Source organism: Adiantum capillus-veneris, chromosome 15 (genome assembly GCF_014529385.1).
Source record: "Adiantum capillus-veneris isolate H3 chromosome 15, ASM1452938v2, whole genome shotgun sequence".
NCBI classification, from domain to species: Eukaryota; Viridiplantae; Streptophyta; class Polypodiopsida; order Polypodiales; family Pteridaceae; genus Adiantum; species Adiantum capillus-veneris.
Window position 1 is genome coordinate 52,579,957 of NC_140945.1, and position 24,578 is coordinate 52,604,534.

General features: G+C 46.3%; 1 protein-coding gene across 1 annotated transcript in view; it reads left to right on the forward strand.

The window, feature by feature from the left end:
- The window catches only part of LOC147440657 (alpha-mannosidase-like), a 131,781-nt gene that overhangs the window by 39,418 nt on the left and 67,785 nt on the right, over positions 1–24,578 (forward strand). Inside the window, exons 5-8 of the mRNA XM_086482520.1 lie at positions 9,160–9,279; positions 9,377–9,460; positions 9,640–9,711; positions 9,795–9,908. Coding sequence (XP_086338646.1) covers positions 9,160–9,279; positions 9,377–9,460; positions 9,640–9,711; positions 9,795–9,908 — 390 coding nt within the window. The remainder of the gene's footprint in view (positions 1–9,159; positions 9,280–9,376; positions 9,461–9,639; positions 9,712–9,794; positions 9,909–24,578) is intronic.

The window sequence follows — 24,578 nt, forward strand, 5'->3', positions numbered from 1 at the left end:
CTCCAAAAGGCTTTGTATTATGGTTTCTCCCATCAAGAGAGACATTGTACAATACAATTCTTTGTGTTCCTTCAAGACTAGCTAGTGCAATGAAGATGAAAGCTTCATGCACTAAGCAAAACACTTAGCAAACACAACATCAATTATCCCCGTTCTCAGACCCAAGACCTCACACACCTTCGAAGATGGTGAGAGCTAGCAGGGTATGAGAGTAGATTGAGAGGAAGAAGGAGTATCTTACGAGAAAGATGTACATCTCCTCACATAATCACTCATATTAGCATAGCTTAGCTTAGTAATTAGCATGGTAGAGGAGATGAGCATGCATTGAAGCTTGGCTCTTGGTTGGATTTGCATCCACATGCCAAGAGTGTCGATGTAGGCTTCTATCTCACAAGCTTGGAGTAGGTGATGAGCTCTCCATTAAAGCTTGGGAAGAGACAGTCTTCTCTTTCTTCACACATGAGATTGTGTGTGTGTGGGATAATGCCTTGCAAATATCAGCCCCCTCTCTCTCTTGGGCGAGCCCTCTTGCTATTTGCTCTTGCTCAACCCTCATTGGCTCTCCCCAAGTCAAGCCAATGACTATTGAGCAGCATAAGTGATAGCCTTCTGACATGTGTCCCCCTTTTTCCTTTTGTGAGAGCTTAAGTTAATTAATAATTCAATTAAACTGTCATTGGTCCCCTTTGCCTCCTGGCCAATAGGAATCAGGCAAGCCATTGGGCTGCTGAATGCTCATTGGACCCCTTGGGAGACTGTCCAATAGTCTTCTAGAGGACTTAATTCTCATTGGTTCTTTTATTAAGTGTTTTTAAATTAATTAAACTAGATTTACTCTAGCCTAATTCTCATTGGTCCATCTCCAAGGCCATCCAATAGGAATTGGGTATGGGCATCTGGCCTAGGGAGCTGACATGTGTCCCTCATTCCCTTTGTGTAAAGGGGGCTTGTGTGTGTGTGTGTGGCTCTCTCTCTCATCCCCTACATGCTAGGCTTGCCCCCTCCTATGTAGGGATATGCAAAGACTTTTTTTGTCACACACAAAGCATCCAATTCATAGTTACCGAGAACGGGAACTGGGAACGGGAACGGGAGGATCTGGAACGGGAGGGGAACGGGAAGGAGGAGGGGGGGGCGAAACGGGAACGGGACCGGAACGGTCTTCCTAGAGTAAGGCTCCTCCATTCAGCTTAGTCCCAAATAAACCCCTAAACAACACCAAAACTGTCCCTAGATCTGGCTCCTAATCTGCCCTCAAACTGCACCACATATGTTCCCTGAACACCCCCAAGTCTGCCCCCAAAGCCGACTTTTTTTCCCCCAAATGCCTACTTTTGCCCGTTCCGCCCCGCGTTTCACCGTTCCGCCTCATGTTCCCCCCATTCCGGAACACCGTTCCGGTTACACCGCGTTCCGGAACGGCGTTCCGTTCCCATCTCCGTTTCGGGAACGGGACTCATCCGGAACGCCATTTCGGAACGTTTGGGCTGTGTTCCCCCCGTTCCCTGTTACACTGATCCAATTCCCTTAAGGTTGACCTTTGGACACAACCTTTGAATTTTGGAACCTTAGCATTTTGGAAGTCTTAATGGGCTGAACCTTAGGGTCTTTTTAGCCCATTGTTGCACATGGCTCTTTTGCAGATGGCCCCCCCTTTGGATCCCTATTTTCCCTCCTTTGGATCCCTACTGTGGTCGGTGTGCTAGCTTAACCAATATTCTAGCTTTTTCTCCCCTGGCACTTCGCTTCTCCATCAAGCGGTTGAATGTGGCTGGTGCATTGGTCAAGCCAAAAGGCATGACAATGTATTCATAAAGACCAAATGTGGTGCGAAATGCGGTCTTTATAATATCTTGATCAACTATCCTTATTTGATGATAGCCACTTTTTAGGTAAATCCTACTGAAGTAGGTCGATCCTTCAAATAGGTCTTCTACCCGTGGAACGGGAAACCTATTCTTGATAGTGATCCTATTTAGTGCTCTATAGTCGACACACATACGATATGTGCCGTCTTTCTTTTGCACTAATAGCACAGATGAGCAAAATGGAGATGAGCTAGGCCTAACCATGCCCTTCTCAACTAACTCATGCACTTGCCGCATAATCTCCTCTTGTTGAGCTTGAGAAACTCTATAAGGAGGTTTGTTAGGCGGTGAACTTCCTGGAAGAAGTTCAATTGCATGGTCATCATTACCTCGTTTAGGAGGTAGCTCACAAGGGATGTCGTCAATAAAAACATCTTGAAACCCCTTGAGAAAATTCAATAACTCTAATTCCTTTTGGTTTCTTTTATTTTCTTTTGCTAAAGCATTAGGTTCATTTTGAGAATCTTTAACAAAAATCATGTACACGGAAATAGAGCTCTTTATTGACTTGTTGAAAGCTGGTGTATGTAAAATGGGGATAGTGTTACCCATTTCCTTAGCATTTATATACATGTCTTTTTCCTTGAACTTAAAGGAGATTCTCCTTTCAGGAAATTTAACATTGGCAGCCAGGCGGTCAAACCATGGTGCCCCTAGGATTACATCCTCATGCTTGAGAGGAGAGATAAAGAAGTCCTCTTTGTCCACATAGCTTTGAACATGAAGCCTCAATTTCCCGATTAAGGGAGTGACTGAAGCTTCTTGCTCCTTGAAAGCACTGTCTGCGGGTAGGACATCTCCCATCTCGTAGGCTTGTATGCCTAGCTTGGTGGCCAACTCTATAGATATAAAATTGTGAGCAGAACCAGGGTCAAAGAGAATAAAAGCATCATGTTCTCTTACCTTTCCCCAAGCATGGCATAGAGGAGATCCTTTGTGGTGAGTTTGGTGAGTCTCCTCCTCTTGGATTTAAACCAAGGAAGCTCTAGGAGGATCTTGGCGGTTGTTCTTTTGGGGACAAGCACGGTACGCATGCCCTTGTTCACCGCACTTGAAGCACCGGTTATCTTTGCGATAACGCTTAAGCTCTTCAGGAGAGAGTTTGTTCTAACCTTTGTAAACTCCCTTCTCTTTAGATTTATTGGAGTTGCCCTTAGGAGACTTTTGGACATTGTCCTTCCCCTTAGGCTCATTGGAACCCTTTTTTTCCGGGGGCTTATTATTTCTTTTAGCCCCCGTTTGGAAATTGATTCGAGAGGCCACCATAGTATGGTGTATTACCGCCGATATGGTACGTGGCCTTTGGGAGTTGACATACTCCGCCATTTCTTTGGTTAAGCCCCACAAAATTGTTGCTTTTGCTCTCCAAAATCCAACTTTTTGAAGACAATGGCTTTGAGTTGTAGGTCCCAAAACTTCTCTATATATTTGTGGATGGATTCATAGGGAGAGAGCTTTAGGCTTCGCCATTCGGTGAGTACTTTGTCCTTGGCATCGGTGGCCAAAAACTGATTCATAATGGAAGCTCTTAAAGCTTTTCATGTTCGTGGAGCTTCACCGTTGGCTCGTAGGCTAGACCACCATTGCCTGGCGGACTTTTGAAAGTGCATAGCTACATGGCGTAGCTTAGAGGACTCCGTGAAGCCCTCATCTCCAAACGCCGCATCGAACTGTTGGATAAAGGCCAAGAGTTTGTCCATAGCACCAAAGGTACCATCATAGGTAAGGAAAGAGATGCTCTTCCCTCCCTCTTTGAATTTCTTCAACTTGGATGACCTCTTCCATGCGGCATAGGATTTTCTATGGCCTCTTCTTTTTTATGGTTCAAAGGTTGCACCATCACTTTCTTCAGAAGGTGAAGAATTTGAAGAAGGTGGAGAAGAGGGTGACCTCTTTCTTGCCTTTTTCTTGTCTTGATCTTCGTTGTCTTCACCATCACTTTCATAAGAGGAAGAGGATGAAGAAGATGGAGAAGAGGGGGTCCTCATTCTCGCCTTTTTCTTCTCTTGCTTTTTATCATCCCTCTTTGAATTATGGCGTGGAGAAGAGTGTGATGGTCTTCTCCGCTTTGGTGGTGATGGAGAGCGTTTAGCCCGCCGTCTTCGTGGAGCCATCTCCGCCGAGGTGGCGGGAGACTCACTTCTTTCTCGTTCCTTCGGTGGAGGCTCTTGAGTTCTCCTTTGGGAAGGAGATGCATCATCAAGAAGTAAATTCTTGAGCCCTTCGTACGGATTCTCTTCTTCTTCGTGAATCGGAGAGAGACCTCTTTTGGTAGTCTCACAAGGAGGCTTCCTAGGTGTTCTCTCGTCATGGTGATGAGCTTGGAGAATCCCGTGAGCACGGAGCTGTCGTTGCACTTCACTTTGGAGAGATGGATTGCCCATGGCTTGTTGAAGCCTAGAAACAAGATAGTTAACAAGCATTGAAGCATCATTAGTAGCTTTCTCATAAGCAAAATCAAAGTTATCAACATTAATTTCACTCTCTTTACTATTGTCAGCCATCCTAACAACTTTTAGGTGTAAACTTTTTAGGTGTACTTTTGCACTTCAAGCCCAAGTTGCTACTCCTCTTTACCCCTTTAGAAAAAGCACTCAAGCTACTGTACTCGCGGCTCGAATACCATTAATTGCAAGGAATAGAAGAGAGGGTCGTTCAAAACCAAAACAGCACCGGCTCTTGTCAAGCTTCTAATAGCTCAATAGTGGTTAAGCTGTAGGCAAGCCCCGTAGGACTCCACTATAAAGACCATAGCTCTCGACGGTGATGCCCCGTTAACTGCACGAAGGCAGGCGCACTGCAAGGCTGAAAAATCCCTATTCTACTTACTCACAGGCAATTAATAATACCAACCATTTATAGCTAGCTTGAGGACCTCTCTTCTTGAGCAAGAAAAGAGAAACCTTGTGCTCTGATACCAATGGAACATTTAATGGCCTAATAACTTGTGTGTAGCGGAAATTAGCATGAACATAGTGGGCATTTCATTAGAATAGATTCCTAATGAGAATTACAAGAGTGCTTGGGTGGAGAGAGAAACAAAAAGCATAACACCTAGTTAGATAGCATCAACAATACTTTCAAAAGAGAGAGAAATTAAGCAATTGACAACAGTTGAGGACCGGATTTGCATGGAGCCGGTCCCCCCTCCAAAAGGCTTTGTATTATGGTTTCTCCCATCAAGAGAGACATTGTACAATACAATTCTTTGTGTTCCTTCAAGACTAGCTAGTGCAATGAAGATGAAAGCTTCATGCACTAAGCAAAACACTTAGCAAACACAACATCAGTTATCCCCGTTCTCAGACCCAAGACCTCACACACCTTCAAAGATGGTGAGAGCTAGCAGGGTATGAGAGTAGATTGAGAGGAAGGAGTATCTTACGAGAAAGATGTACATCTCCTCACATAATCACTCATATTAGCATAGCTTAGCTTAGTAATTAGCATGGTAGAGGAGATGAGCATGCATTGAAGCTTGGCTCTTGGTTGGATTTGCATCCACATGCCAAGAGTGTGTCGATGTAGGCTTCTATCTCACAAGCTTGGGAAGAGATAGTCTTCTCTTTCTTCACACATGAGATTGTGTGTGTGTGTGATAATGCCTTGCAAAAATCAGCCCCCTCTCTCTCTTGGGCGAGCCCTCTTGCTATTTGCTCTTGCTCAACCCTCAGTGGCCCTCCCCAAGTCAAGTCAATGACTATTAAGCAGCATAAGTGATAGCCTTCTGACATGTGTCCCCCTTTCCCCTTTTGTGAGAGCTGAGGTTAATTAATAATTCAATTAAACTCTCATTGGACCCCTTTGACTCTTGGCCAATAGGAATCAGGCAAGCCATTGGGCTGTTGAATGCTCATTGGACCCCTTGGGAGACTGTCCAATAGTCTTCTAGAGGACTTAATTCTCATTGGTTCTTTTATGAAGTGTTTTTAAATTAATTAAATTCGATTTACTATAGCCTAATTCTCATTGGTCCACCTCCAAGGCCATCCAATAGGAATTGGGTACACCTTGTGGGCATCTCGCCTAGGGAGCTGACATGTGTCCCTCATTCCCTTTGTGTAAAGGGGGCTTGTGTGTGTGTGTGTGTATGTGGCTTTCTCTCTCATCCCCTACATGCTAGGCTCGCCCCCTCCTTTGTAGGGATATGCAAAGACTTTTTTGGTCACACACAAAGCATCCAATTCCCTTAAGGTTGACCTTTGGACACAACCTTTGAATTTTGAAACCTTAGCATTTTGGAAGTTTTAATGGGCTGAACCTTAGGGTCTTTTTAGCCCATTGTTGCACATTGCTCTTTTGCAGATGGCCCCCCCTTTGGATCCCTATTTTCCCTCCTTTGGATCCCTACTGTGACCAATCTCCTAGCTTAACCAATATTCTAGCTTTTTCTCCCCTGGCACTTCCCCATATTAAATGATCAGTTTAACATGAGAAAATCATTTAGGAGAATTAGATATTGATATTATGACAGTACCAAGGGCCAGATTGATGCGCAGAATGCAAGAGTTAGGGGTCCCCAAAGAGATTATTTGGGGGATCATGGCCTTATACGGGTCAGTAACTGGTTATGTACGTACTCCAGAAGGGGATTCCGACATTGTTCATTCCACCGTTGGAGTAAAGCAGGGATGGCCACTGTCCCCTACTTTATTTGGTATGTATATAGATGAGGTATCAGATTACATTCATAGAGAGGGTGATAGAGGTGCTCAACTTGCAGGGTCATGGATCCCTTTGTTGTTGTATGCAGATGATATTGTATTGATAGCACATTCACCAGATGGAATGCAAAGGCAGTTAGATGCATTACATAAATTTGCCGAGGACAGCGGACTATCGGTAAATTTGGGTAAAACCAAAGCTATGGTGTTTAACACCACACCGCAGTGGGTTAGGAGATCGGCATCTACATTTGCATATGGCCAGGATAGAGTAGAGTACATAGATGCATACACATACCTTGGTGTGGTATTTACAGGACCGAAGTTTACTCTTAAGAAAGCAGCGGATGCTAGATTGTCCAGAGCCTCTGCGGCCTTGGGAGGGTTGGAGAGGATATGTTCACAAGTGCAGTTTCAGGAACCGCGAACAAAACTTTGGCTCTTTGATACTGTGGTGGCTTCGGCTATGCTTTATGGGGTCCAGATTTGGGGACCATCTGTGGATCAGGATAATTGGAAGTCAATGGAGAGACCTTTGGTATCTATGATTTCCCGAATGATTAGAGCCAAGGCCTCCGTACCACACGCGATTACCCGAGCGGAACTAGCTATCCCTCCGATAGAAATTGAAGCTCTTACCAGATCAGTGTCCTTTATACATGGTTTGTGGGATACAAATATTTGTCGATATACTAGATTGGCCCTCGAATCCTCTCGACAATTAGCAATGAAAGGAGATACATCATGCTGGTATGCGCAACTGTCCTCGTGGTTTCAGAGACATGGGTTCAGTATGGAAAGATTACCCCCCTTCCAATACTCTCTTGAGGCTCCATCACTGGCAATCACACGAGCGGAGATTAATTAAATCATCTGCCAGGATCTTATACAGTTGGACACTAAGAAGACATGGGTAGACCCTACACAAGAATTGGGCACGAAGATGGCCGACTACAAAGAAAACTTCCTACAGCTATCTGAAGATGGTTTTGTGATTCGCCTGAGCTACATGGATACCCACCTGTCTCATGGTTTGAGATGTGCTATTGGTCAGATTCGTACATCCTCACACCAGCTGGAAATTGAATTTGGCAGATTTAGGGGAATCCCACCTGAGAGCAGAATTTGCAAGTTATGCAGAATGAAGCCGGAGACAGAATTACACTACATATGCCATTGCACCGCATACTATGAGATACGTGGGAGTTTCCATTGCCTATTTAAAGAAGGCTTTGGACCTCTAGATAGAGTCATGCAATACCAGGATCAAAGATGCTTAGGCCTGTACCTACTGGAACTACATCGGCACAGGGATAATCTAATGAGAAGACAAAGAGCACTACAGCCTCGGAGGCAGATCACAGATTTCTTCGGATCGAGAGAAGCAGGAATGGAAGAAGAAGCAAGAGGCCAGCAGCGAGCACAAAGGAGTACCCACATTCATACCAAAGGCACCCTCATTGATAGGGCGATTGAGCTTAGGAAATCGAGACGACCACGACCGAGATGCAGAAGCACACTTCACCGGAGGAGACTACAACAAAGGATTAGAAGCATTCTAGCAAGACACCCAGAATGCTCCTAAGAAATACTTTGTATTTAGTTTTTTCACATTTATTTTCACACTTTCACACTTTTCACACTTAGTACTTTAGTACTAAGGTACCTAGACATTGTAACAGATTCAGCACTTTTGTATCAGTTTGGTCTCATAGGTCATCCTGGCCTTTTGAAGACGTTAATATAACATTTCATTTCATTTCATTTTCTCCTCATTGGCCAACCTCACTGCAGGACTGGGTAAATAATATGCTATGTGGATCTCCACTCAATGCTTCCCTCGTCGACCTTAAAACATTGAAGGTGGTATACAGCCAAACATCAATCGGAGTGCCCGTACTATCCAGACCACCTCGGAAAACCCTCCTGGACACTGAAATGATGAGGAGTCATTGGAAGGGCTGGCAGCAATTGAAGCACTTTCTTGTTATGGGGTCACCATCCCTGAGAACCTTGACCGTTCCAAACTAATTTTCTTGAGCACACCAGCTCCCAATCCTAAGAATGAGCCGAAGCTTTCTAATCAAGTGCCTCTGAATCCATTATCATAACTACACCAACCTTGCATTTCTGTCTGTGCTCTTTATCTCTTGGCCTCAGTATACTAGTGCACCACAGTCTAGTGCCACTCCTACATTGGCCAGTCTGTGTCCATATGAGCCCTTGCCTACTGGCCAAATAACCAACCTTGAGCTCTCTATTATATCAGAGTCTGGCCCCTCTATTGATATTTGCCTCATACAACCTCTACACCTAAGAAAGCCTGTCATCAACACCGGGCGAGCAAGAAAGTCACCACTCTAGTATACCTCTCAAAATCCGCATGTCATTTCGGCGTTACTTGTTGGCTTTTCTCTTATTTCAAGCATCTAAAGTCTCTTGCAGTTCATTAATTTCTCCCTTTTTTTAATGAAACCGATGCTGTAGCCTATGATGGGCTTGCATGTTTAATCTCAGCTTTGTTCTGCACAATTTTTGATAAAGAGCACACATGCACACAAATACGCATACAGAGGTGCAAATATACAATACATGTTGACTGTTTATGTGTGATACATTAACAGCTGGGATTCAATGGTATGTTTTTCGCAAGGATCGACTACCAAGACAAGTTAAAACGCCTGAATGAGAGCACAATGGAAATGGTTTGGCAGGCCTCCAGAACATTTGGTGATTCTGCTCAGGTATAGAAATGGCCCTAGTTTGCTCTTTTAAAATTCAAATTGTCTCTAGCACAGTTTATACAAGTTCTCCTCCTTAGTCAATTTGTACATGCTGTAGATATTTACAGGTGCTTTTTATGATTTTTATTATCCACCTGATGGATTCAACTTTGACTTTGAGTCATTTGACACACCGATCCAGGTAATTCGATTCATATTTTTTGTCTTGTTCATTATTGAGCAACCAAAAGTATGACTGTACTGCTTCAAATGATGTGTTCTCAAAATCACATGCATGCAGCCCGATATTGGCTTTAAACTTCCTAAACTGTCCTCTTTCGGCATGCTTATTGCTTGTTTTTTTTCTTTCGCTCAACAAAGGATGATCCCTTGCTTTTTGATTTCAATGTCCAAGAACGTGTTGAGGATTTTGTAACATATGCTGAAACTCAAGTAAGCCTTTTTGGTTTGAAAGCTGTTGTTAATCATGAAACCTCTATGCTTGAGCTCTTCTCATTTCCTTTGCATCTTTCCAGGCCAGTCATTTTCGTACAAACCACATCATGTGGACTCTGGGAGGTGACTTTCAGTATCAAAATGCACATGGCTGGTTTAAACAGCTGGACAAGTTTATCAACTGGGTGAACAAGGTTTGTGCCTTGATCCTTCGTGTCTTAATCAAAATGGTTTAGAGAAGGAATAAAAACAGAATTGTTTAGAGTGTTCTCTTGCATGAAAATCAATTTGTACATAGACAAAGAAAAAGGATCTAGTTTTCGCTCTTTGCCTTGAGCACAAAGTGTATGTTGCTCTAACGAAATTAAGCTAATAACTTTGAGTGTAGCGGAAATAGATTATCCATAATGAACCTTTCATTAAGAAGATTCCTAATGGAGATAGGGAGAGTGCTAGGTTGGAGATAGCAACAATTTACACATTCCTAATTAACACGGCATGAGCAATAACTTGAAAAAGAGAGATAAATATAGAAATTGACAACAATTGAGGACTGGATTTACTTTGACCCGGTCCCCCCTCCAATAGGCTTTTGTATTATATGTTCTTCCTTGAAGAGAGACTTGGTACAATACAATCTTTGTGTTCCTTAAGACCCCCTATGAATCAATCAACAATTGTAGAATCTATTGATTCTCTCATTTCTAAAGTGCCCAAGACGGATGATATTTATACCAAAGTCTAGTGATGTGCAGCTTGAGCAAGCTTGCAGTAATGTGAACCAAGAAATCAGTGCTCTAACAATCCAACCTACTTCAAAAGATGCAGAACCATCTACTCTTGAGCCATTTCCAATTGCTGCTACTTCATCTAGTATAAATGATGAGAAATCCATGCTTACAATTATATTGGATTTAAATGGTCTATTATTGAAGAGTTCCCCTCAGCCATCCTCACACCACAAGTCAATGCAAATAGATTCACAAAGATATATTATACTTAGGCCAGGTTGCATAAAATTTTTGACGACATTACAGAATTTTAATGTTGCAATCTGGTCAACAGCTACTAGGGCAATGTGCTTCAAATCCTTAGAGCACTAAACAACTCAGTTGGGGATACATTACCTTTCTTGGCAGTCTGGTATCAAGAAGGTTGCTACACAGCTCAAAGCCAAAAATTATTTAGGCCTGACAATCCAAATGTAGAACAATGTTCAAGCCTTTGGCCAAAATTGCCATGGGGTTTGGTATTCCAAGTAGCAGCGGGAAGAGGTTGTTTGTACAAATACAACCAGGTTCTTGGGATAATCTTCTTGTTTTCTTTTTTGATGATGAAAGGAAGAAAGATATATAAAGGTCTTCTGGTCTCTTAAAAGCCAAAATGTCCCATGATACCAGAACAAAGTACAACCAATGATATCTTTCACCATAAAATGTAGAAAGAAAGGAAGTCTAATCCCAGCTAAATCCTTAGCTACAATTGAAATGAAAAAGCTCTTGAATGCTTGTAGAGTTGTAGGACACAAGCGGCAAGTCATAGAGGTGTTCTTTGCTCAGCATAGTGTATCCATCAGGGTTGCCTTAAGGCGGAAAGACCGCTCAATTCATCTTTGGCTTTATCTCTACCTACTTGGTTGTCATACGTTATTCCTCTGATGGCGGCCATGTATCTTTTGAGATCTTTCTATACTGTGTCTAGAAAATTCAACTAGCCTTGAGTATTCAAGAATTGGCGTTCTCTTGGCGGGAAGAAAAGCAATCAAGTGTTTTTTTTTTTCCGAGAAAAAGATCCTTCTATTAGTTAATGAAACTGCCCATAGGGCTACAACCACCTCTTCAAGAGAGGGCTACAACAACCATGATGGGGAGACTCTCCCAATGAAAAATTAGCATGCGGTAGGAGCTGCCTTGAAGTCTCTCGAGCTGTCCTCTGAGAGTGTGGATCAGATCTAGCCAAAGATCGCAAACAGTCTCTGCTGGTGGCACAGGGCGAGCCTCAAAGATGCGGAAGCAACAGGCCTGCCAGATGAACCAGAGTGTTAGGCCACTGATGAACTCCCAACACTCCTCTCTCTCACTACACCACTCCTGTGGAGTAAGCTCTGTGGCAGGCTGGAGTGGAGGTCGCCCCTCATGCATCACTATCATCCTGCTGGTGGAAGATAGCTCAAATTGAAGTGCCGGGCCCGTGAGGGTGGACCAAGCCGTTGCTCCCTAAGTGTACTGTCGAGCCGTGGAAAGAGCAGGCATTAGCCGAAGATCTCTAAGCCACACCTGCTGTGCAAAAGGACAGTCCCAAAGACAGTGATGCTGACTCTCCACAAGATGGTCACAAGCTGCAAATGCGGCCGAGAGACCACTATGCACAAGCCAACTCCCAAGTGCTGTAGCTCTGTGTGCGACCAGCCCCACTGAAACAAGGTGACTCGCCTCGGCTGTCTGGAGTCCCACAACCTCTCCCAGAAGGCTGCCAAGAACTCAACTGTGAGACCCTCCTCCTGCCAATGAGGTGCTGCAGCGGGAGGGGCCTCTCTCTGTGCTGCTAGTATGTGACGTCCCAATCGAATAGTGTACTGAAAGAACGGGACACCTGGGTGGTCTGCAGAAGAGAAGGGGGTGCTCCAAAGACACTCTCCAGGAACCCACTGTACTCGTGCCAGTGGACAGCACTCCCAAGGCCACAGTCTCCAGTGTCCAGTCTCAAGAGGTGCTAGGTCAGGATCGATGACACAAGTCCTCCCACAGATGTCCACCACTTGAACTCTCTGAAAACAGCACTCTGCCATCTGCGGGGCCTCTACTGCAACTTGCTGTAAGCGTCCCTCACCCTGTAGCTCGAAGAAAAGGGATGGAATAGTCTTTGAGCAGGCCCGGACTGAGATGAGAACCTCCAGTCGTGTGAAGGCTCCCATCCACCTGGGTGCTACTGGCTCGAGCGGTGTGAGCCACTGAGCAGGAGCTGCCTCTTGGCACATGCTCTGCACCCCTCTCATATCTTGTAGCTGGAAACCCTGCACCTCCTCCGACAAGCATGAAAACTCTAACCAGTCACCTATAGAGCGGGCTGGACCCGCTGCCATGGGACCCCATGAAACATGAGGCCGACTACCAACAGAGTGGCCTCTCTGAATGCTAACCATGGGGTTCCAAACAAGGGGCTGTCGTAGGCGCTCCCCCGTGCAAGTAGGCTGTCGCTGCTCTAGGCCTCGTCGCTATTCCCCTAGCTGCAAGGAACATAACATGGACCCTGAAGTAGACTGCCTCATGGTCTGCTGATGGGTCGCCGAGAAAACGAGTGAAGTCCTAGTCGAAGAAGTCCCATTGGCGCTGCAAGTCAATGCTCGTCAAACCATGAGGGATAGCTGCAAATGGAGACGTTTGTACGTGTAGAGGGGGTCGCAAGAAAGGCTGTCCCTCTCTCGCCAAGCGACTCGTGGCAAAGGCGCTGCCAAGAGATCTCCTAGCAAACGGAGATGGCTCTGCCCCCTGGGTTGACAGAGGAACTGGAGCGGGAGGGGAGGGGAGTAGGATCAGGGGGAAGAGGTGGAGAAGAAGGACAGGGGGGAGCGGCAAAGGTAGAGGGGCGGGGGGAAGAGGCGGAGGGAGCAGGAGGCGGGGGGGAGGATGATGAGGAAGGCGGGAACTCTGGGGGGGGGAGGGGCTATCGAGGGTGAAGCTGAGGTGGGGGCTGGAGCAGGGACCTCATCTTGCTCAAGAGGACCGAAACGGTTCCCCGTGAGAACCCACTGCTGTTGGGCAGGCGCCTGAGGACCACTCTGAGTACGAGGCTGTCGCTATGGCCCCTGCCGTCGTCGACCACAGACCTGTTGTCATCCTTGCTTCGCTCGAGCCCCAAGCTCAGAGGGTGGCTCTGCATGTGTGTGCTGTGTCTCTATCTGGGGCTGCTGGCCAGCCCTTGCAGGCTGGGGTTGGGTCTGTGGTGTAGGTCGAGGCCTCCTCCTTGGACAGGCCTTGCAAGATGGCCCATCTGTCGACAAATGAAGCACTCGTCGGGAGGGCGGAATACTCCACGCTCTGTCTAAACCAACCCCCACTCACCCGAGGCAGAAAAATGACCTTCGGGAGCGTGTGAGTGTCCCTAACCAGAACGCGAACTGAGGGAATGCCAGCCGCCTTGGTAGCTACTGAGGCTACCGTGCGAGGTGTGTCCAGGACAGTCCCAATCACTGAGCCTATCCTGGACAAAAGTGGTAGGTACTCCCTCCGCAAACCAGGAAAGCAGACGGAGATGGGGATGTCTGCCTCCTCTACCAGAACATCTGAAGCAGGGTCAAAACCATGTCTCTACTGTCGAAAGTGGGCTCGAGCTGCTCGGATGGTCAATGGACTCGTGGCGATGACCTTGGACGCCATCTCAGAGGTCTCAAACTCGATATGATAGTAGCCTCGTCCGAGTATCTGTACGTCCAAGATCTTGTCTACCTGTGCGAGAAGGCGGGCCTAGAGAAGGTCACGCAGCTTTCCTCTGCTGGGTCGGGTGCCAAGAATCTTGCAGATGACAGAAGTCGCCTGCAAGCGCTCTTCCTCTACGGCTAGGCTTGCTTGCTCTGTCGGTGAAAGAGCAAGTCGAATGGTGGGCTCAGCGGGGTCGGGCGAGGGGGCTTCGGATGAGTCCCTCTGTGACGGAGTTGGAGCCTCCATCTGTGTCTGCTGCTGTGGCGGAGAAGAAACGGCAAAGAGTCGGAAAGAGAAGTTCCTCTGCAACAGACCCTGAGGAGCACTGCCTAGAAGTCGAGCAATGTCTGAGCCAGTCGAAAGAACATCTTCGGGGAGAGAAAGGCTGCAATCGAATTGTGCGGCGGGGAGGGGGGAGGGCTGGAAAATCAGCAGCGGGAGAAGGCAGCGGGCGGGGGCAATGGCGGGGCAGGGGGGGGGCGGGGGCGGGAGCTGTGGCTGTGGCGGGGGAAGAGGGGGCAGTGGCAGGCGGGGGGGGCAGTGGCGGGCGCGCGTTGGCTGAAAAGCGCAGCAGGGGAGGGGACGCGAAGGCAGCAGGCGAAGGGGGGGGGGGGGGGGGGGGGGGGCGTAGGCAGCAATGAGCGCAAAAGCAATCAAGTGCTGAAGACTATTTGATCGGACAAAGGTAGGGAGTTTACCTCCAATGCTTTTATTCAGTTTTGTGCGGACCATGCCATCAAGCGAGAGCTTACAAATACCGGATCACCTTCAGAGAATGATATTGTGGAGCGGAAGAAGAGGACAGTGGTAGAAATGGCACGGACCATGCTTGAGCATCGAGACTTGCTGACATCCACAACAGCTAGACTCACATTTGTAAGGACATGAAAAGTGAGAGACCAATCTGGTGCAACTAGAATAGGTGCCTCAACTAGGCTTTTTTTGAGGCAAGCATAGACGTGGGCCTTAGTCTTTGACCATTAGAAGGGTACAACAACACTGATCAGGTGGGTTAGATGTAGGGCAACCTTGGCATACATACGAATGAACCTGCGATGATACCCTGTGTAGTCTACAAAGCTTTGAACACCTTTGGAATTGATTGGGAGAGGCAACCTATCACAAACTGGTGACGTGTCAAGCCCTGATGAACGGAGCCAACCTATAGATCTCGGCCAAGGGGCTTCAACCCTAGAAGAAGCAGCATAAGAAGAAGCAGAACCAACATAAGAAGTAGAAGCAATTGATGACGTGGAAAATCTGTACGGACAGCCCGGATTTCCCGTTGACTGTTGACGTGGCAGTCTGTACGGATTTTTGAAAATTTCACTGACATGCTGACGTGGCAGACTGTACGGATTTCCGTGATTTACGTTGGCAGCTTGGACCAGAAGCTTTTGAGTTTGAAGCTTTTTACTGTAACTGCTTTTTAGGCCAAGGGCCTTAAATATGAGGCTAGGACTCATTCTCTATACGCTTCCTGGAGAAGGTGTAGTGTCTAGAGTACCGGCTTCTACTGTGTTGATGCAATATAAAGAAATACTAAAAGGGGCGCCAAGGTTTTGGGCCAATACTCTCTAGGATGGAATTCCTCCACTTCGTGTCGCGTGTTGTCTCTCTCTTTGAGTTCAGTTGTTATTGAAGTGCTAAAAGTCTGTTCAATCTGTTCTTTTCTATTGGCACGTGGTGCCCGTCTTGTGACAGTGGTATCAGAGCTTTAGGTGTGTGATTTTCTGAAAGCATACCGGTCCTACCAAAGAGCAGACATAGTAAGATTGCACTTCCAAAGTTCATTGGAAATTTTAGCTTCGCGCTCTGACCCCGGACTTATTAGCCACTCCCACCCTTACTTCATCGCACATCGGGCGCGCTCCCATCTTCACCGCTCACGTCTTACAGGGCATAAGCCATAAAGATCACTTGCAAGTGAAGGATCCAAGATTTATTGCGAGCTGCTGTTTTTCTCAGAGGCAGTGCCATGCAGATGTTTATCTCTATAGCTACCAAGCCGCATGCTCCAAGGACTTGGCAAGCTTTCAAGAAATATTTTGCCCAAAGTTATATGGTTTCTAACATCTTCCTTCGGAGTGCAACTTCCGGTAGAGTGGGGTATCCTGAAATGCTTGCCATGGAAACCCTAGCAGATTATAACTTGAAATTTCTTGACATCCCTCAGTAAATGTCTCTTCGCAAGCAGATGACCTTGGAGGCCCAGTGCGATTGCTATCTTGGGACTACCATCGCCGCCAAAGAAACACTGCCGGTCCAAGAGCTGATGGACCATGCTATGCCCGGCTAAGACCTTATGGAATGAACCTAACCCTGTTGGTGCACATTTCAGGATGGAAAGTCAATCGACTTTTTGAGCTCGACTGATGTTGAGATTTCTTTTTAAGTTTGAAATCTTTTTAGGAACTTGTTTGGTGATCGTGTTTGGCATTTGTTTGAAATGGATGGTATCTGTATTGAACTTGTTTTGATGCCGATTTGAAATGTTTGACTCTGGTTTTAATAAGTGGTTTCATTGATTGGTGATTTTACTCCCGGGTGGAGTAGTGACAAATGATGTTTGAGAATGCTTGCTCATTCATACTCATGGCCTTGACCCTTGTGGTGTTTAACGGGGGGAGTATTAAGAAGTTTGAGCAGTGGTTACTCTCAGCACCTCCAAACGATGTAGGCTGCGGTTTGGGGGGCGTTTGGTTGTAAAAGGTCTCTATATCTTATGGCCCGGACCTTTTTAGGTTATTTACGGGAGGAGTGATGAGGGAGTCGTTAAACAACTCATGGCCCGGACCTGGATGGTTATTTGTGGGGGAAGTGTTCATCGGCGGCTTTATGTTTCTATGTCTTGTAACATGCATATGTGAGCATTTGTGTTGCATTGTGATGTGCCATCTGCTGAATATTCCTGATTGGATGAGATTGCCTGGGTATGTAATTTTAGTACATCAAAACACCCATGGAAGATCAGTGCGGTCTGGGTGTGATGGCTAATTTTACTACGCCAGCATATCAAGAGTTCCGACCTGGACGAAAGGAGAAGCCAACTCCTTGATCAAAAGAACCGAAAGGAGAAGCCAACTCCTTAACCAAAAAAATAGCAAACTCACTGTCCCTCTGTCACAAACGGGTGATGTGGCCTTGGAAAATGGACCCGCCAAAAGGTTGGCATGTCTGCAGTACGGACGCCTGTTAACTTGCTGACTGAGTGACACGTGGCAGTGCAATGCAAAACGCGGTGCTGACGTGGCAGGCAGCGTACGGAAAAGAAAAGCAACAGGGGCAGCTTTTTGGCTCGCTGAATTCTACGCTGGCAGCTTTTGGGCTTTATTTTCTACGCTGACAGTTTTTGGGAGTTGTTTTAAATTCCTCAAGTGAGAGTGAGAGAGCCTTGCTTTACAAAAAAAAAGCTTTTAACTTTGAAGCTTTTTGGGACAGCTTTTGGGGCTCTGCTTTTAGCAACCCTTGTACTTTTAAATACGCGGCTGGCCTCTCACAACTCAGAGCATCTGCATGTAGAGTCTGAGTGTGAGTGCCTGTCCACACTCTTGTACTTTGAACTCAGATTAATACAAAAAGAAATACCGAAAGGGGCGCCAGTCTTTGGGGCCAATATCTCTAGGCACGGAACTCCGCCGGGCTAGTGTAAATTAATTGTGAACTGTGAACTGTTTTGAAGTGGTTATTTGGTGCTGTCGCAGTAGATTCGTGACTTGGAGTGTCCAAGTCTGTTACAGTGGTATAAGAGCACAACCAATTTCTCTTCTATGGGAAATCTGATCCCAATTTTTTTTTTCCGTGGCACCTATGGCTTCACACAAGGATCAGTTGACTCCCTCTGCATCCGGAGATGCGGCAAGGGATCACAACGAAGATTCCGGCAAGGAGTATGGCCCACCTCGGCCTACTCAGGCAGAGCGTTGTCAATTGATCGGCGATGCAACAAAGATGATGCTCAATTTTGCGAACGACCCAAAATTTGCAAAATATATGAGCGAGACTTCTTTTCAAGAAGTGCATGCGCAGTGGCAGAAAACCACACCACCACCCCCAAAACTCGCTCTCAAAAAACCTTCTGCTCACAAAAAATATTCAGAGAAGGAATTAGAAGAGGTGGTTGATGCACGGATTGCTCAGCTTTTTGACGCGCAAAACAAAGCTAAAAAGCACGGCAAAAAGCAGAAGAAAGGCATTGACTTCCCGGGTTATTTGGGTCATCATTCGACATTTGAAAGGCAAAGAAACAAAAGAAGCGTGTTCGATTCGAAGAAGTACCCAGTTCTTCTTCTTCGGACAGTTCTTCTAGCTCATTTGACTCGAGCGAAGAAGACCGAAAAGGCAAAAAGCGAAGCAACAAACAACGCTTCGGGAAGGTCAGGAAAAAGGCAAAGAAGTCTAAATCTCGCCCAGTGAGTGACAGTTCTACAGAGGACTCGTCTACAGACAGTTCAGACTCTGACGACAGCAACTTTTATGCAAAGAAGAAGAAGAAGAAGCCAACCAATATGACTTTCTGGAAGATAAAAGCAAGAAGGTCCGAGAGTTTAAGGAAGGTGGACAGTCAATTAAATTTGACACGGTCCCCAAAGAGTTGGTCTAGCGGTAAGGCTTTGGCCTCTCAACCTACGGGTTGTGGGTTCAAAGCCCCTGTTGGGTCACACTCTAGAGGGACACCTTGTGCTCACCTGGTGTTCACGTTGCTAGGGCTCTTGCCCTTGGACACTCGAGTGCATCCTCCTCCTGGGGTGGGTCACCCGAGGAGGAGGTTCCTAGCTGGTTGCTACGAGTTCTCTCCGTCGTTCCCAGTATGTGGTGCATCAATTAGGTGGCCATGGTGATGCCTACGCGTGGCTCTTGCCCGATGGTACGCGGCCCTTGCCCGACCATGTAACATGGCTAATATTTGGAAGGGATAAGCACCTCCCCTTGTGGGCCCTATGGTGTGTTGAAAAAAAAATTAAATTTGACACGTTTTAGGGATATAGAGATGCTTCGAAGGCTTTGTCTTTTGTATAGCAGTTTGACATCGCTTTCGCGGGAGGACGCTACTCAGAGCACTCTAAGATTCGGAGAGCTGCCTCTTACTTTAAGGGGAATGCTCGAACTTGGTGGTCCACGCTTCTTTTAAACAAGACTGGCCAGTTAAATGGCTGAAATTTAAGAAGCTTTTTATTTCTTCTTGGCTGACTCAAGAGTATGAACGTGATATACGAGCTGCTTGGAGCCATCTCCGGATGACCAAGAAAGGTACAGTGGACGCTTTTTGCGAGAGATTCTGGAGCTCTTTTCTACCCGCCTCTTCATTCAAGAAGATCTCGTTCAGAGAAGAGATTGAGTGGTTTACCTTGGGTCTACCTACAGAGATCCGAGATCACTGCTTAGAACAGAAGTCAGCTTCTATACAGGAGTTGATGAGTCATGCGAAACGGGGTTTTTCCATTCACTCTGGCAGTCTGACCTTCCCCACCGATGAGGTCATGACACAACGAACCGAACAGACTTCAGCAAATGAAAGTAGAAAAAGAAAGAGCAACCCAAAAAAGAAGGATGCACGACCCAAGCTTACTCCCAGGACAAAGCTCGCTTCATCAGGGAGGGGAAGTGCTTTGGATGCGGGGAACATGGACATATCTCTGCAAAGTGCCCTAAAAAGTCACAGAAAGGATAGAATGACAAGGACGATGAAAGGTGTGAGAGTTCGAGAGCAGCTGAGGAACGTGGAAGAAAAGGCAAGATGAAAACAGGACGGGTTCCGGATTGTGTGGGTACCGATCCCAACACAATGGACGAGAGTACAGAACTTTGCCGAGCTTGGGGCAAAGTGAAAGACCAAGAGGCCCTGATCTTCTTGGATGGAGGAGTTAAGGCCAACTTCATTTCAGAGGCTTGAGCTGCCACTTCAACTTGAGGAGCTGCACACGGCTCTTAGGGCCTTCCCCCGTGGTAGCTGTCCAGGTGAGGATGGGCTGACTCCTAGTTTTTTCTTGGAGTACTGGGACCTGCTTGGCCCAGATCTCTGTAGTGCTTTTCAGTACATTTTGCACACAGGAGTGATGCCTGACAGCATGAGTGAGGGCCTGCTCTACCTCATTCCCAAGGAGGGTGGCTCCTTGGATGAGATTCGACAGTGGCACCCCATCACCATCCTCAACTCAGCCTACAAAATTCTTGCCAAGGCTCTGAGTTAAAGGATTCAACCACTTCTAGAGAGCCTTATACATGGGACTCGGACAGGTTTTGTGAAGGAACGCAGTGTCCTTGACAACATCTTTACTTTTTGGGAGGCTTCTGCCATGACACGGCTTCGTGGTGAGGACTTAGTGATTCTTCTTCTCGATTTTGAGAAGGCATATGACAGAGTTGACTGGGACTTTCTAGAGGGCACTCTACGCAAGATGGGCTTCTCAGATGCTTGGATCAGAGGGGTGTCAGCTTTGTACAGACATGCTTACAGTCAGGTACTTTTGGCAGGAGGTAGAGGTGATCGCTTCATGCTCACACGTTGGGTCAGACAGGGCTGGCTTCTTGCCCCCTTCCTCTTTCTGTTCTATGCGGAGGCGATAAGCAGGTTTTTGGTGTCGCAGCAGGTTGGTCTACGAGGCTTAGCACTCCCTATTCGGGGAGATGAGCTACTGGACGCTGAGTTTGCCGACGACTCAGCCTTGTACTTAGATGGCCAGGAGACCAACCTTCACAGGTGTGAGCAGGCTCTGGAGACCTTCTGTTGTGCAGGATTTTTTGAGAGTACAGGCTATTTGTTGGCACTTTCTTTGACGATATCGTTGTTTTCTCCAAGAATGAGACAGAACATAGAGATCATCTGCTTCAAGTCTTTCAGGCATTGCGAGATCACAATCTAGTGATTAATGCAAAGAAAAGTGAATTTTTCCTACCAGAGATACACTTTTTGGGACACATTGTGTCAGTAGTAGCAGGAGTGCAAATGGATCCGGCCAAGATAGAGACTATCCGTGATTGGCCCGATTTGAAGAATGTCCATGAAGTTAGAAGCTTCTTGGGACTGTGTTCGTACTACAGGCGGCTCATTCGAAAGTTTGCAGAGCTTGCTTCCCCTTTGCATGTCTTGACACAGAAAGGAGTCCCTTTCTCGTGGGGACCCACAAAAATGGCTGCCTTTCAGACATTGAAAGAGAAATTGACTACGGGACCAGTTTTGACTCTGTCAGACTTGCAGAAGTCTTTTGAAGTATATTGTGATGCTTGTTGTCGTAGTCTTGGTGCGGTCTTAATGCAAGAAGGCCATGTCATTGCTTACGAGAGCCGATTGTTCTCAAGGCCGGAAATGACAGCACAGATTTATGAGAAAGAGCTTTTGGCGGTTATCCACGCTCTTACTCATCAGTGGCGGCATTACCTACTCGGAGCGGATTTTACTGTCTTTACAGACCATTAGAGTTTGCACTACTTCTTGTCACATAAGCAGCTATCGGAAAAGCAGACGCGGTGGGCGAACATCTTGTCACAGTTTCACTTCCAGATTGTCCATGTTCAGGGACAGAAGAATGTGGTGGCAGATGCTTTGTCTTGAAAGCCGTTGGTTCTAGCTATTTCCACAATAGGAGCTTCAAGGATATGGTCGACCACTATGCCACAGATACAAATTTTGCAGACGTTTCACACGTATACGAGATGGGGAGACAGTAGCGGAATATATCATTCGGGATGGCTACTTGATGAGAAAAACCATGTTGTGCGTTACTTAGCGATTGAGGGAAAAGGTTATGACTGAATTCCCCTGTCCACCTTTTATGGGTCACCGCGGCATCGCTACCACCATGAAAGGGGTAGAGAGATACTTCTCTTGGCCGAGACTCAAGAAGGATGTGGAAGAGTTTGTGTGCAATTGCTTGGTATGCTAGAAGGTCAAGTTTGATAGGCATAAAGCACAGGGATTGTTACAGCCTTTGCCCATACTCACCCGCCCCTGGGAAAGTATTGCAATGTATTTCATTTTTGAGATCCCGAGAACACAGTGTGGTCACGATGGTATTTGGACTGTTATTGACAGATTTAGCAAGTAGGCTCATTTCATTCCATTGAAGAAAACAGTCAAGCCGGATCACTTAGCGAGACTGTTTGTGGCCCAGATCTTCAGATTACATGGCATGCCTGAGACGATTGTCTCCGACAGGGACCCCAGATTTACAAGTTTGTTTTGAAAGGCAATTTGGGAGAACATTGGCACGTGGTTGCAGTTCTCGTCATCGTTTCATCCGCAGACTGACGGGCAATCTGAGATTGCCAATGCAGTGATTTTAGATTTATTGAAGTCTTATATCTCGGATGAAAAGAATCAATGGGAAAAGTATCTACCTTTGGTGGAATTTGCCTACAATAACACGATACACTCTTCGACGGGGAAGGCGCCATTTGAGATTGTTGAAGGTGCTGCGGAGGTTCCACCCTTCCTAAGCACGAAAGATAAGATTTTTGAAGCGGATGAGTATACGAGCGACTTAGACACGGCTTTTGCCAAGGTCCGCGAGGCTTTGTAGAAATCTCAAGAACGAGAGAAAAAGGCAGCGGATTGCCATCTTTGCGATTTGAAGTTGAAGGAGGATGATTAGGTTCTCTTACGTTTTGAGAAGGCACGCCTGAGAAAGAAGAAGGGAAAGGAGGGGCTTTTTCCAAAGCTTAGTATGCGATACTACGGACCTTTCCAGATCTCTGAAAAGATCAATGATGTCTCCTTCCGACTGAAACTGCCTGACGCTTGGAGGATTCACAATGCCATCCCATGTGAGTCTCTTGAAACCTTTTAAAGGTGATGTGTTTGATGAGCAACCCGAAATGGAAGAAAACGAGGAGATCCTTGTTCCTGAACAGATTTTGGCACATAAGGACACAAAGAATAAAGGTAAAGTCCGAAGGCGGTTCTTGGTTAAGTTCAAGAACTATCTTGCATTGGATGCGAAGTGAATGGAGGAGGAGGACCTAGCAGATACTCCTCAAATTGTGAAACTTTACCTCGAAGCTTTTGGTTTAGCATAGTCTACTCCAAATGGATCCCATAATTCAGCTTGGCCGGAGATTTGGTGCAGGATGCACAAGAGGGGAGTTACTCCGCTCCTTTGTCAAACAGATGCCTCGATTTTGATACTAGAGTCACTGATGTCTCTTTGAGCTTCAGGGATACTCAGAGCTGACAGTATTCTGCTGTATGACTTTATAATGGAATTCCTGAATATGAAACTGATTTGTTCTTGAATTTTTTTTTAAAAGTTCAGGAACTGATAGACGAAATGACTGCAGCATTATAGTCTAATTGATCTCGAATAGACATGGTTGCAATAGGGGTTAGTCAATCGGGCATCGATGAGGTCCCGACTGGATCTAGATGCGATTGCTAGCTACATTGCCGATAAATCACAATCTAAGATTAATGAGATGTTGAATGTCATGTGATGTCCTGTGATGTCGTGTGATGTGACTGTCGATTGGTACATGTGCTAGATGTGTGTTCCTAGTACGTAGATACTAACAGTCAGTGTTTGCTAAGACGGTTTATGGCTTCTGTCTGTTCTGTAGGCGTAATCGTGGGCGATTACAATGCTTTCAAGAGGGCGGTATGTCACAAACGGGTGACGTGGCCTTGGCAAATGGACCCGCCGAAAGGCTGGCATGTCTGCAGTACGGACGCCCGCTGACTTGCTAAAAACTGAGCGAAACGTGGCAGTGCAGCGCAAAACGCGGTGCTAACGTGGCAGGCAGCGTACGGAAAAGAAAAGCAGCAATGGCAGCTTTTTGGCTCGCTGAATTCTATGCTGGCAGCTTTTGGGATTTATTTTCTACGCTGGCAGTTTTTGGTAGTTGTTTTAAATTCCTCAAGTGAGAGTGAGAGAGCCTTGCTTTACTTTTTTTTTTTTTTTAAGCTTTTAACTTTGACGCTTTTTGGGACAGCTTTTGGGGCTCTGCTTTTAGCAACCCTTGTACTTTTAAATAAGCGGCTGGCCTCTCACAACTCAGAGCATCTGGACGCAGAGTCTGAGTGTGAGCGCTGCCCGCACTCTTGTACTTTGAACTCAGATTAATACAAAAAGAAATACCGAAAGGGGTGCGAGTCTTTGGGGCCAATATCTCTAGGCACAAAACGGGTGACGTGGCCTTGGCAAATGGACCCGCCAAAAGGCTGGCATGTCTGCAGTACGGACGCCCGTTGACTTGCTGACTGAGTGACACGTGGCAGTGCAGCGCAAAACGCGGTGCTGACGTGGCACGCAGCGTACAGAAAAGAAAAGCAGCAATGGCAGCTTTTTGGCTCGCTGAATTCTACGCTGGCAGCTTTTGGGCTTTATTTTCTACGCTGGCAGTTTTTAATTCTTCAAGTGAGAGTGAGAGAGCCTTGCTTTACTTTTTTTTTAAAAAAAAAGCTTTTAACTTTGAAGCTTTTTGGGACAGCTTTTGGGGCTCTTCTTTTAGCAA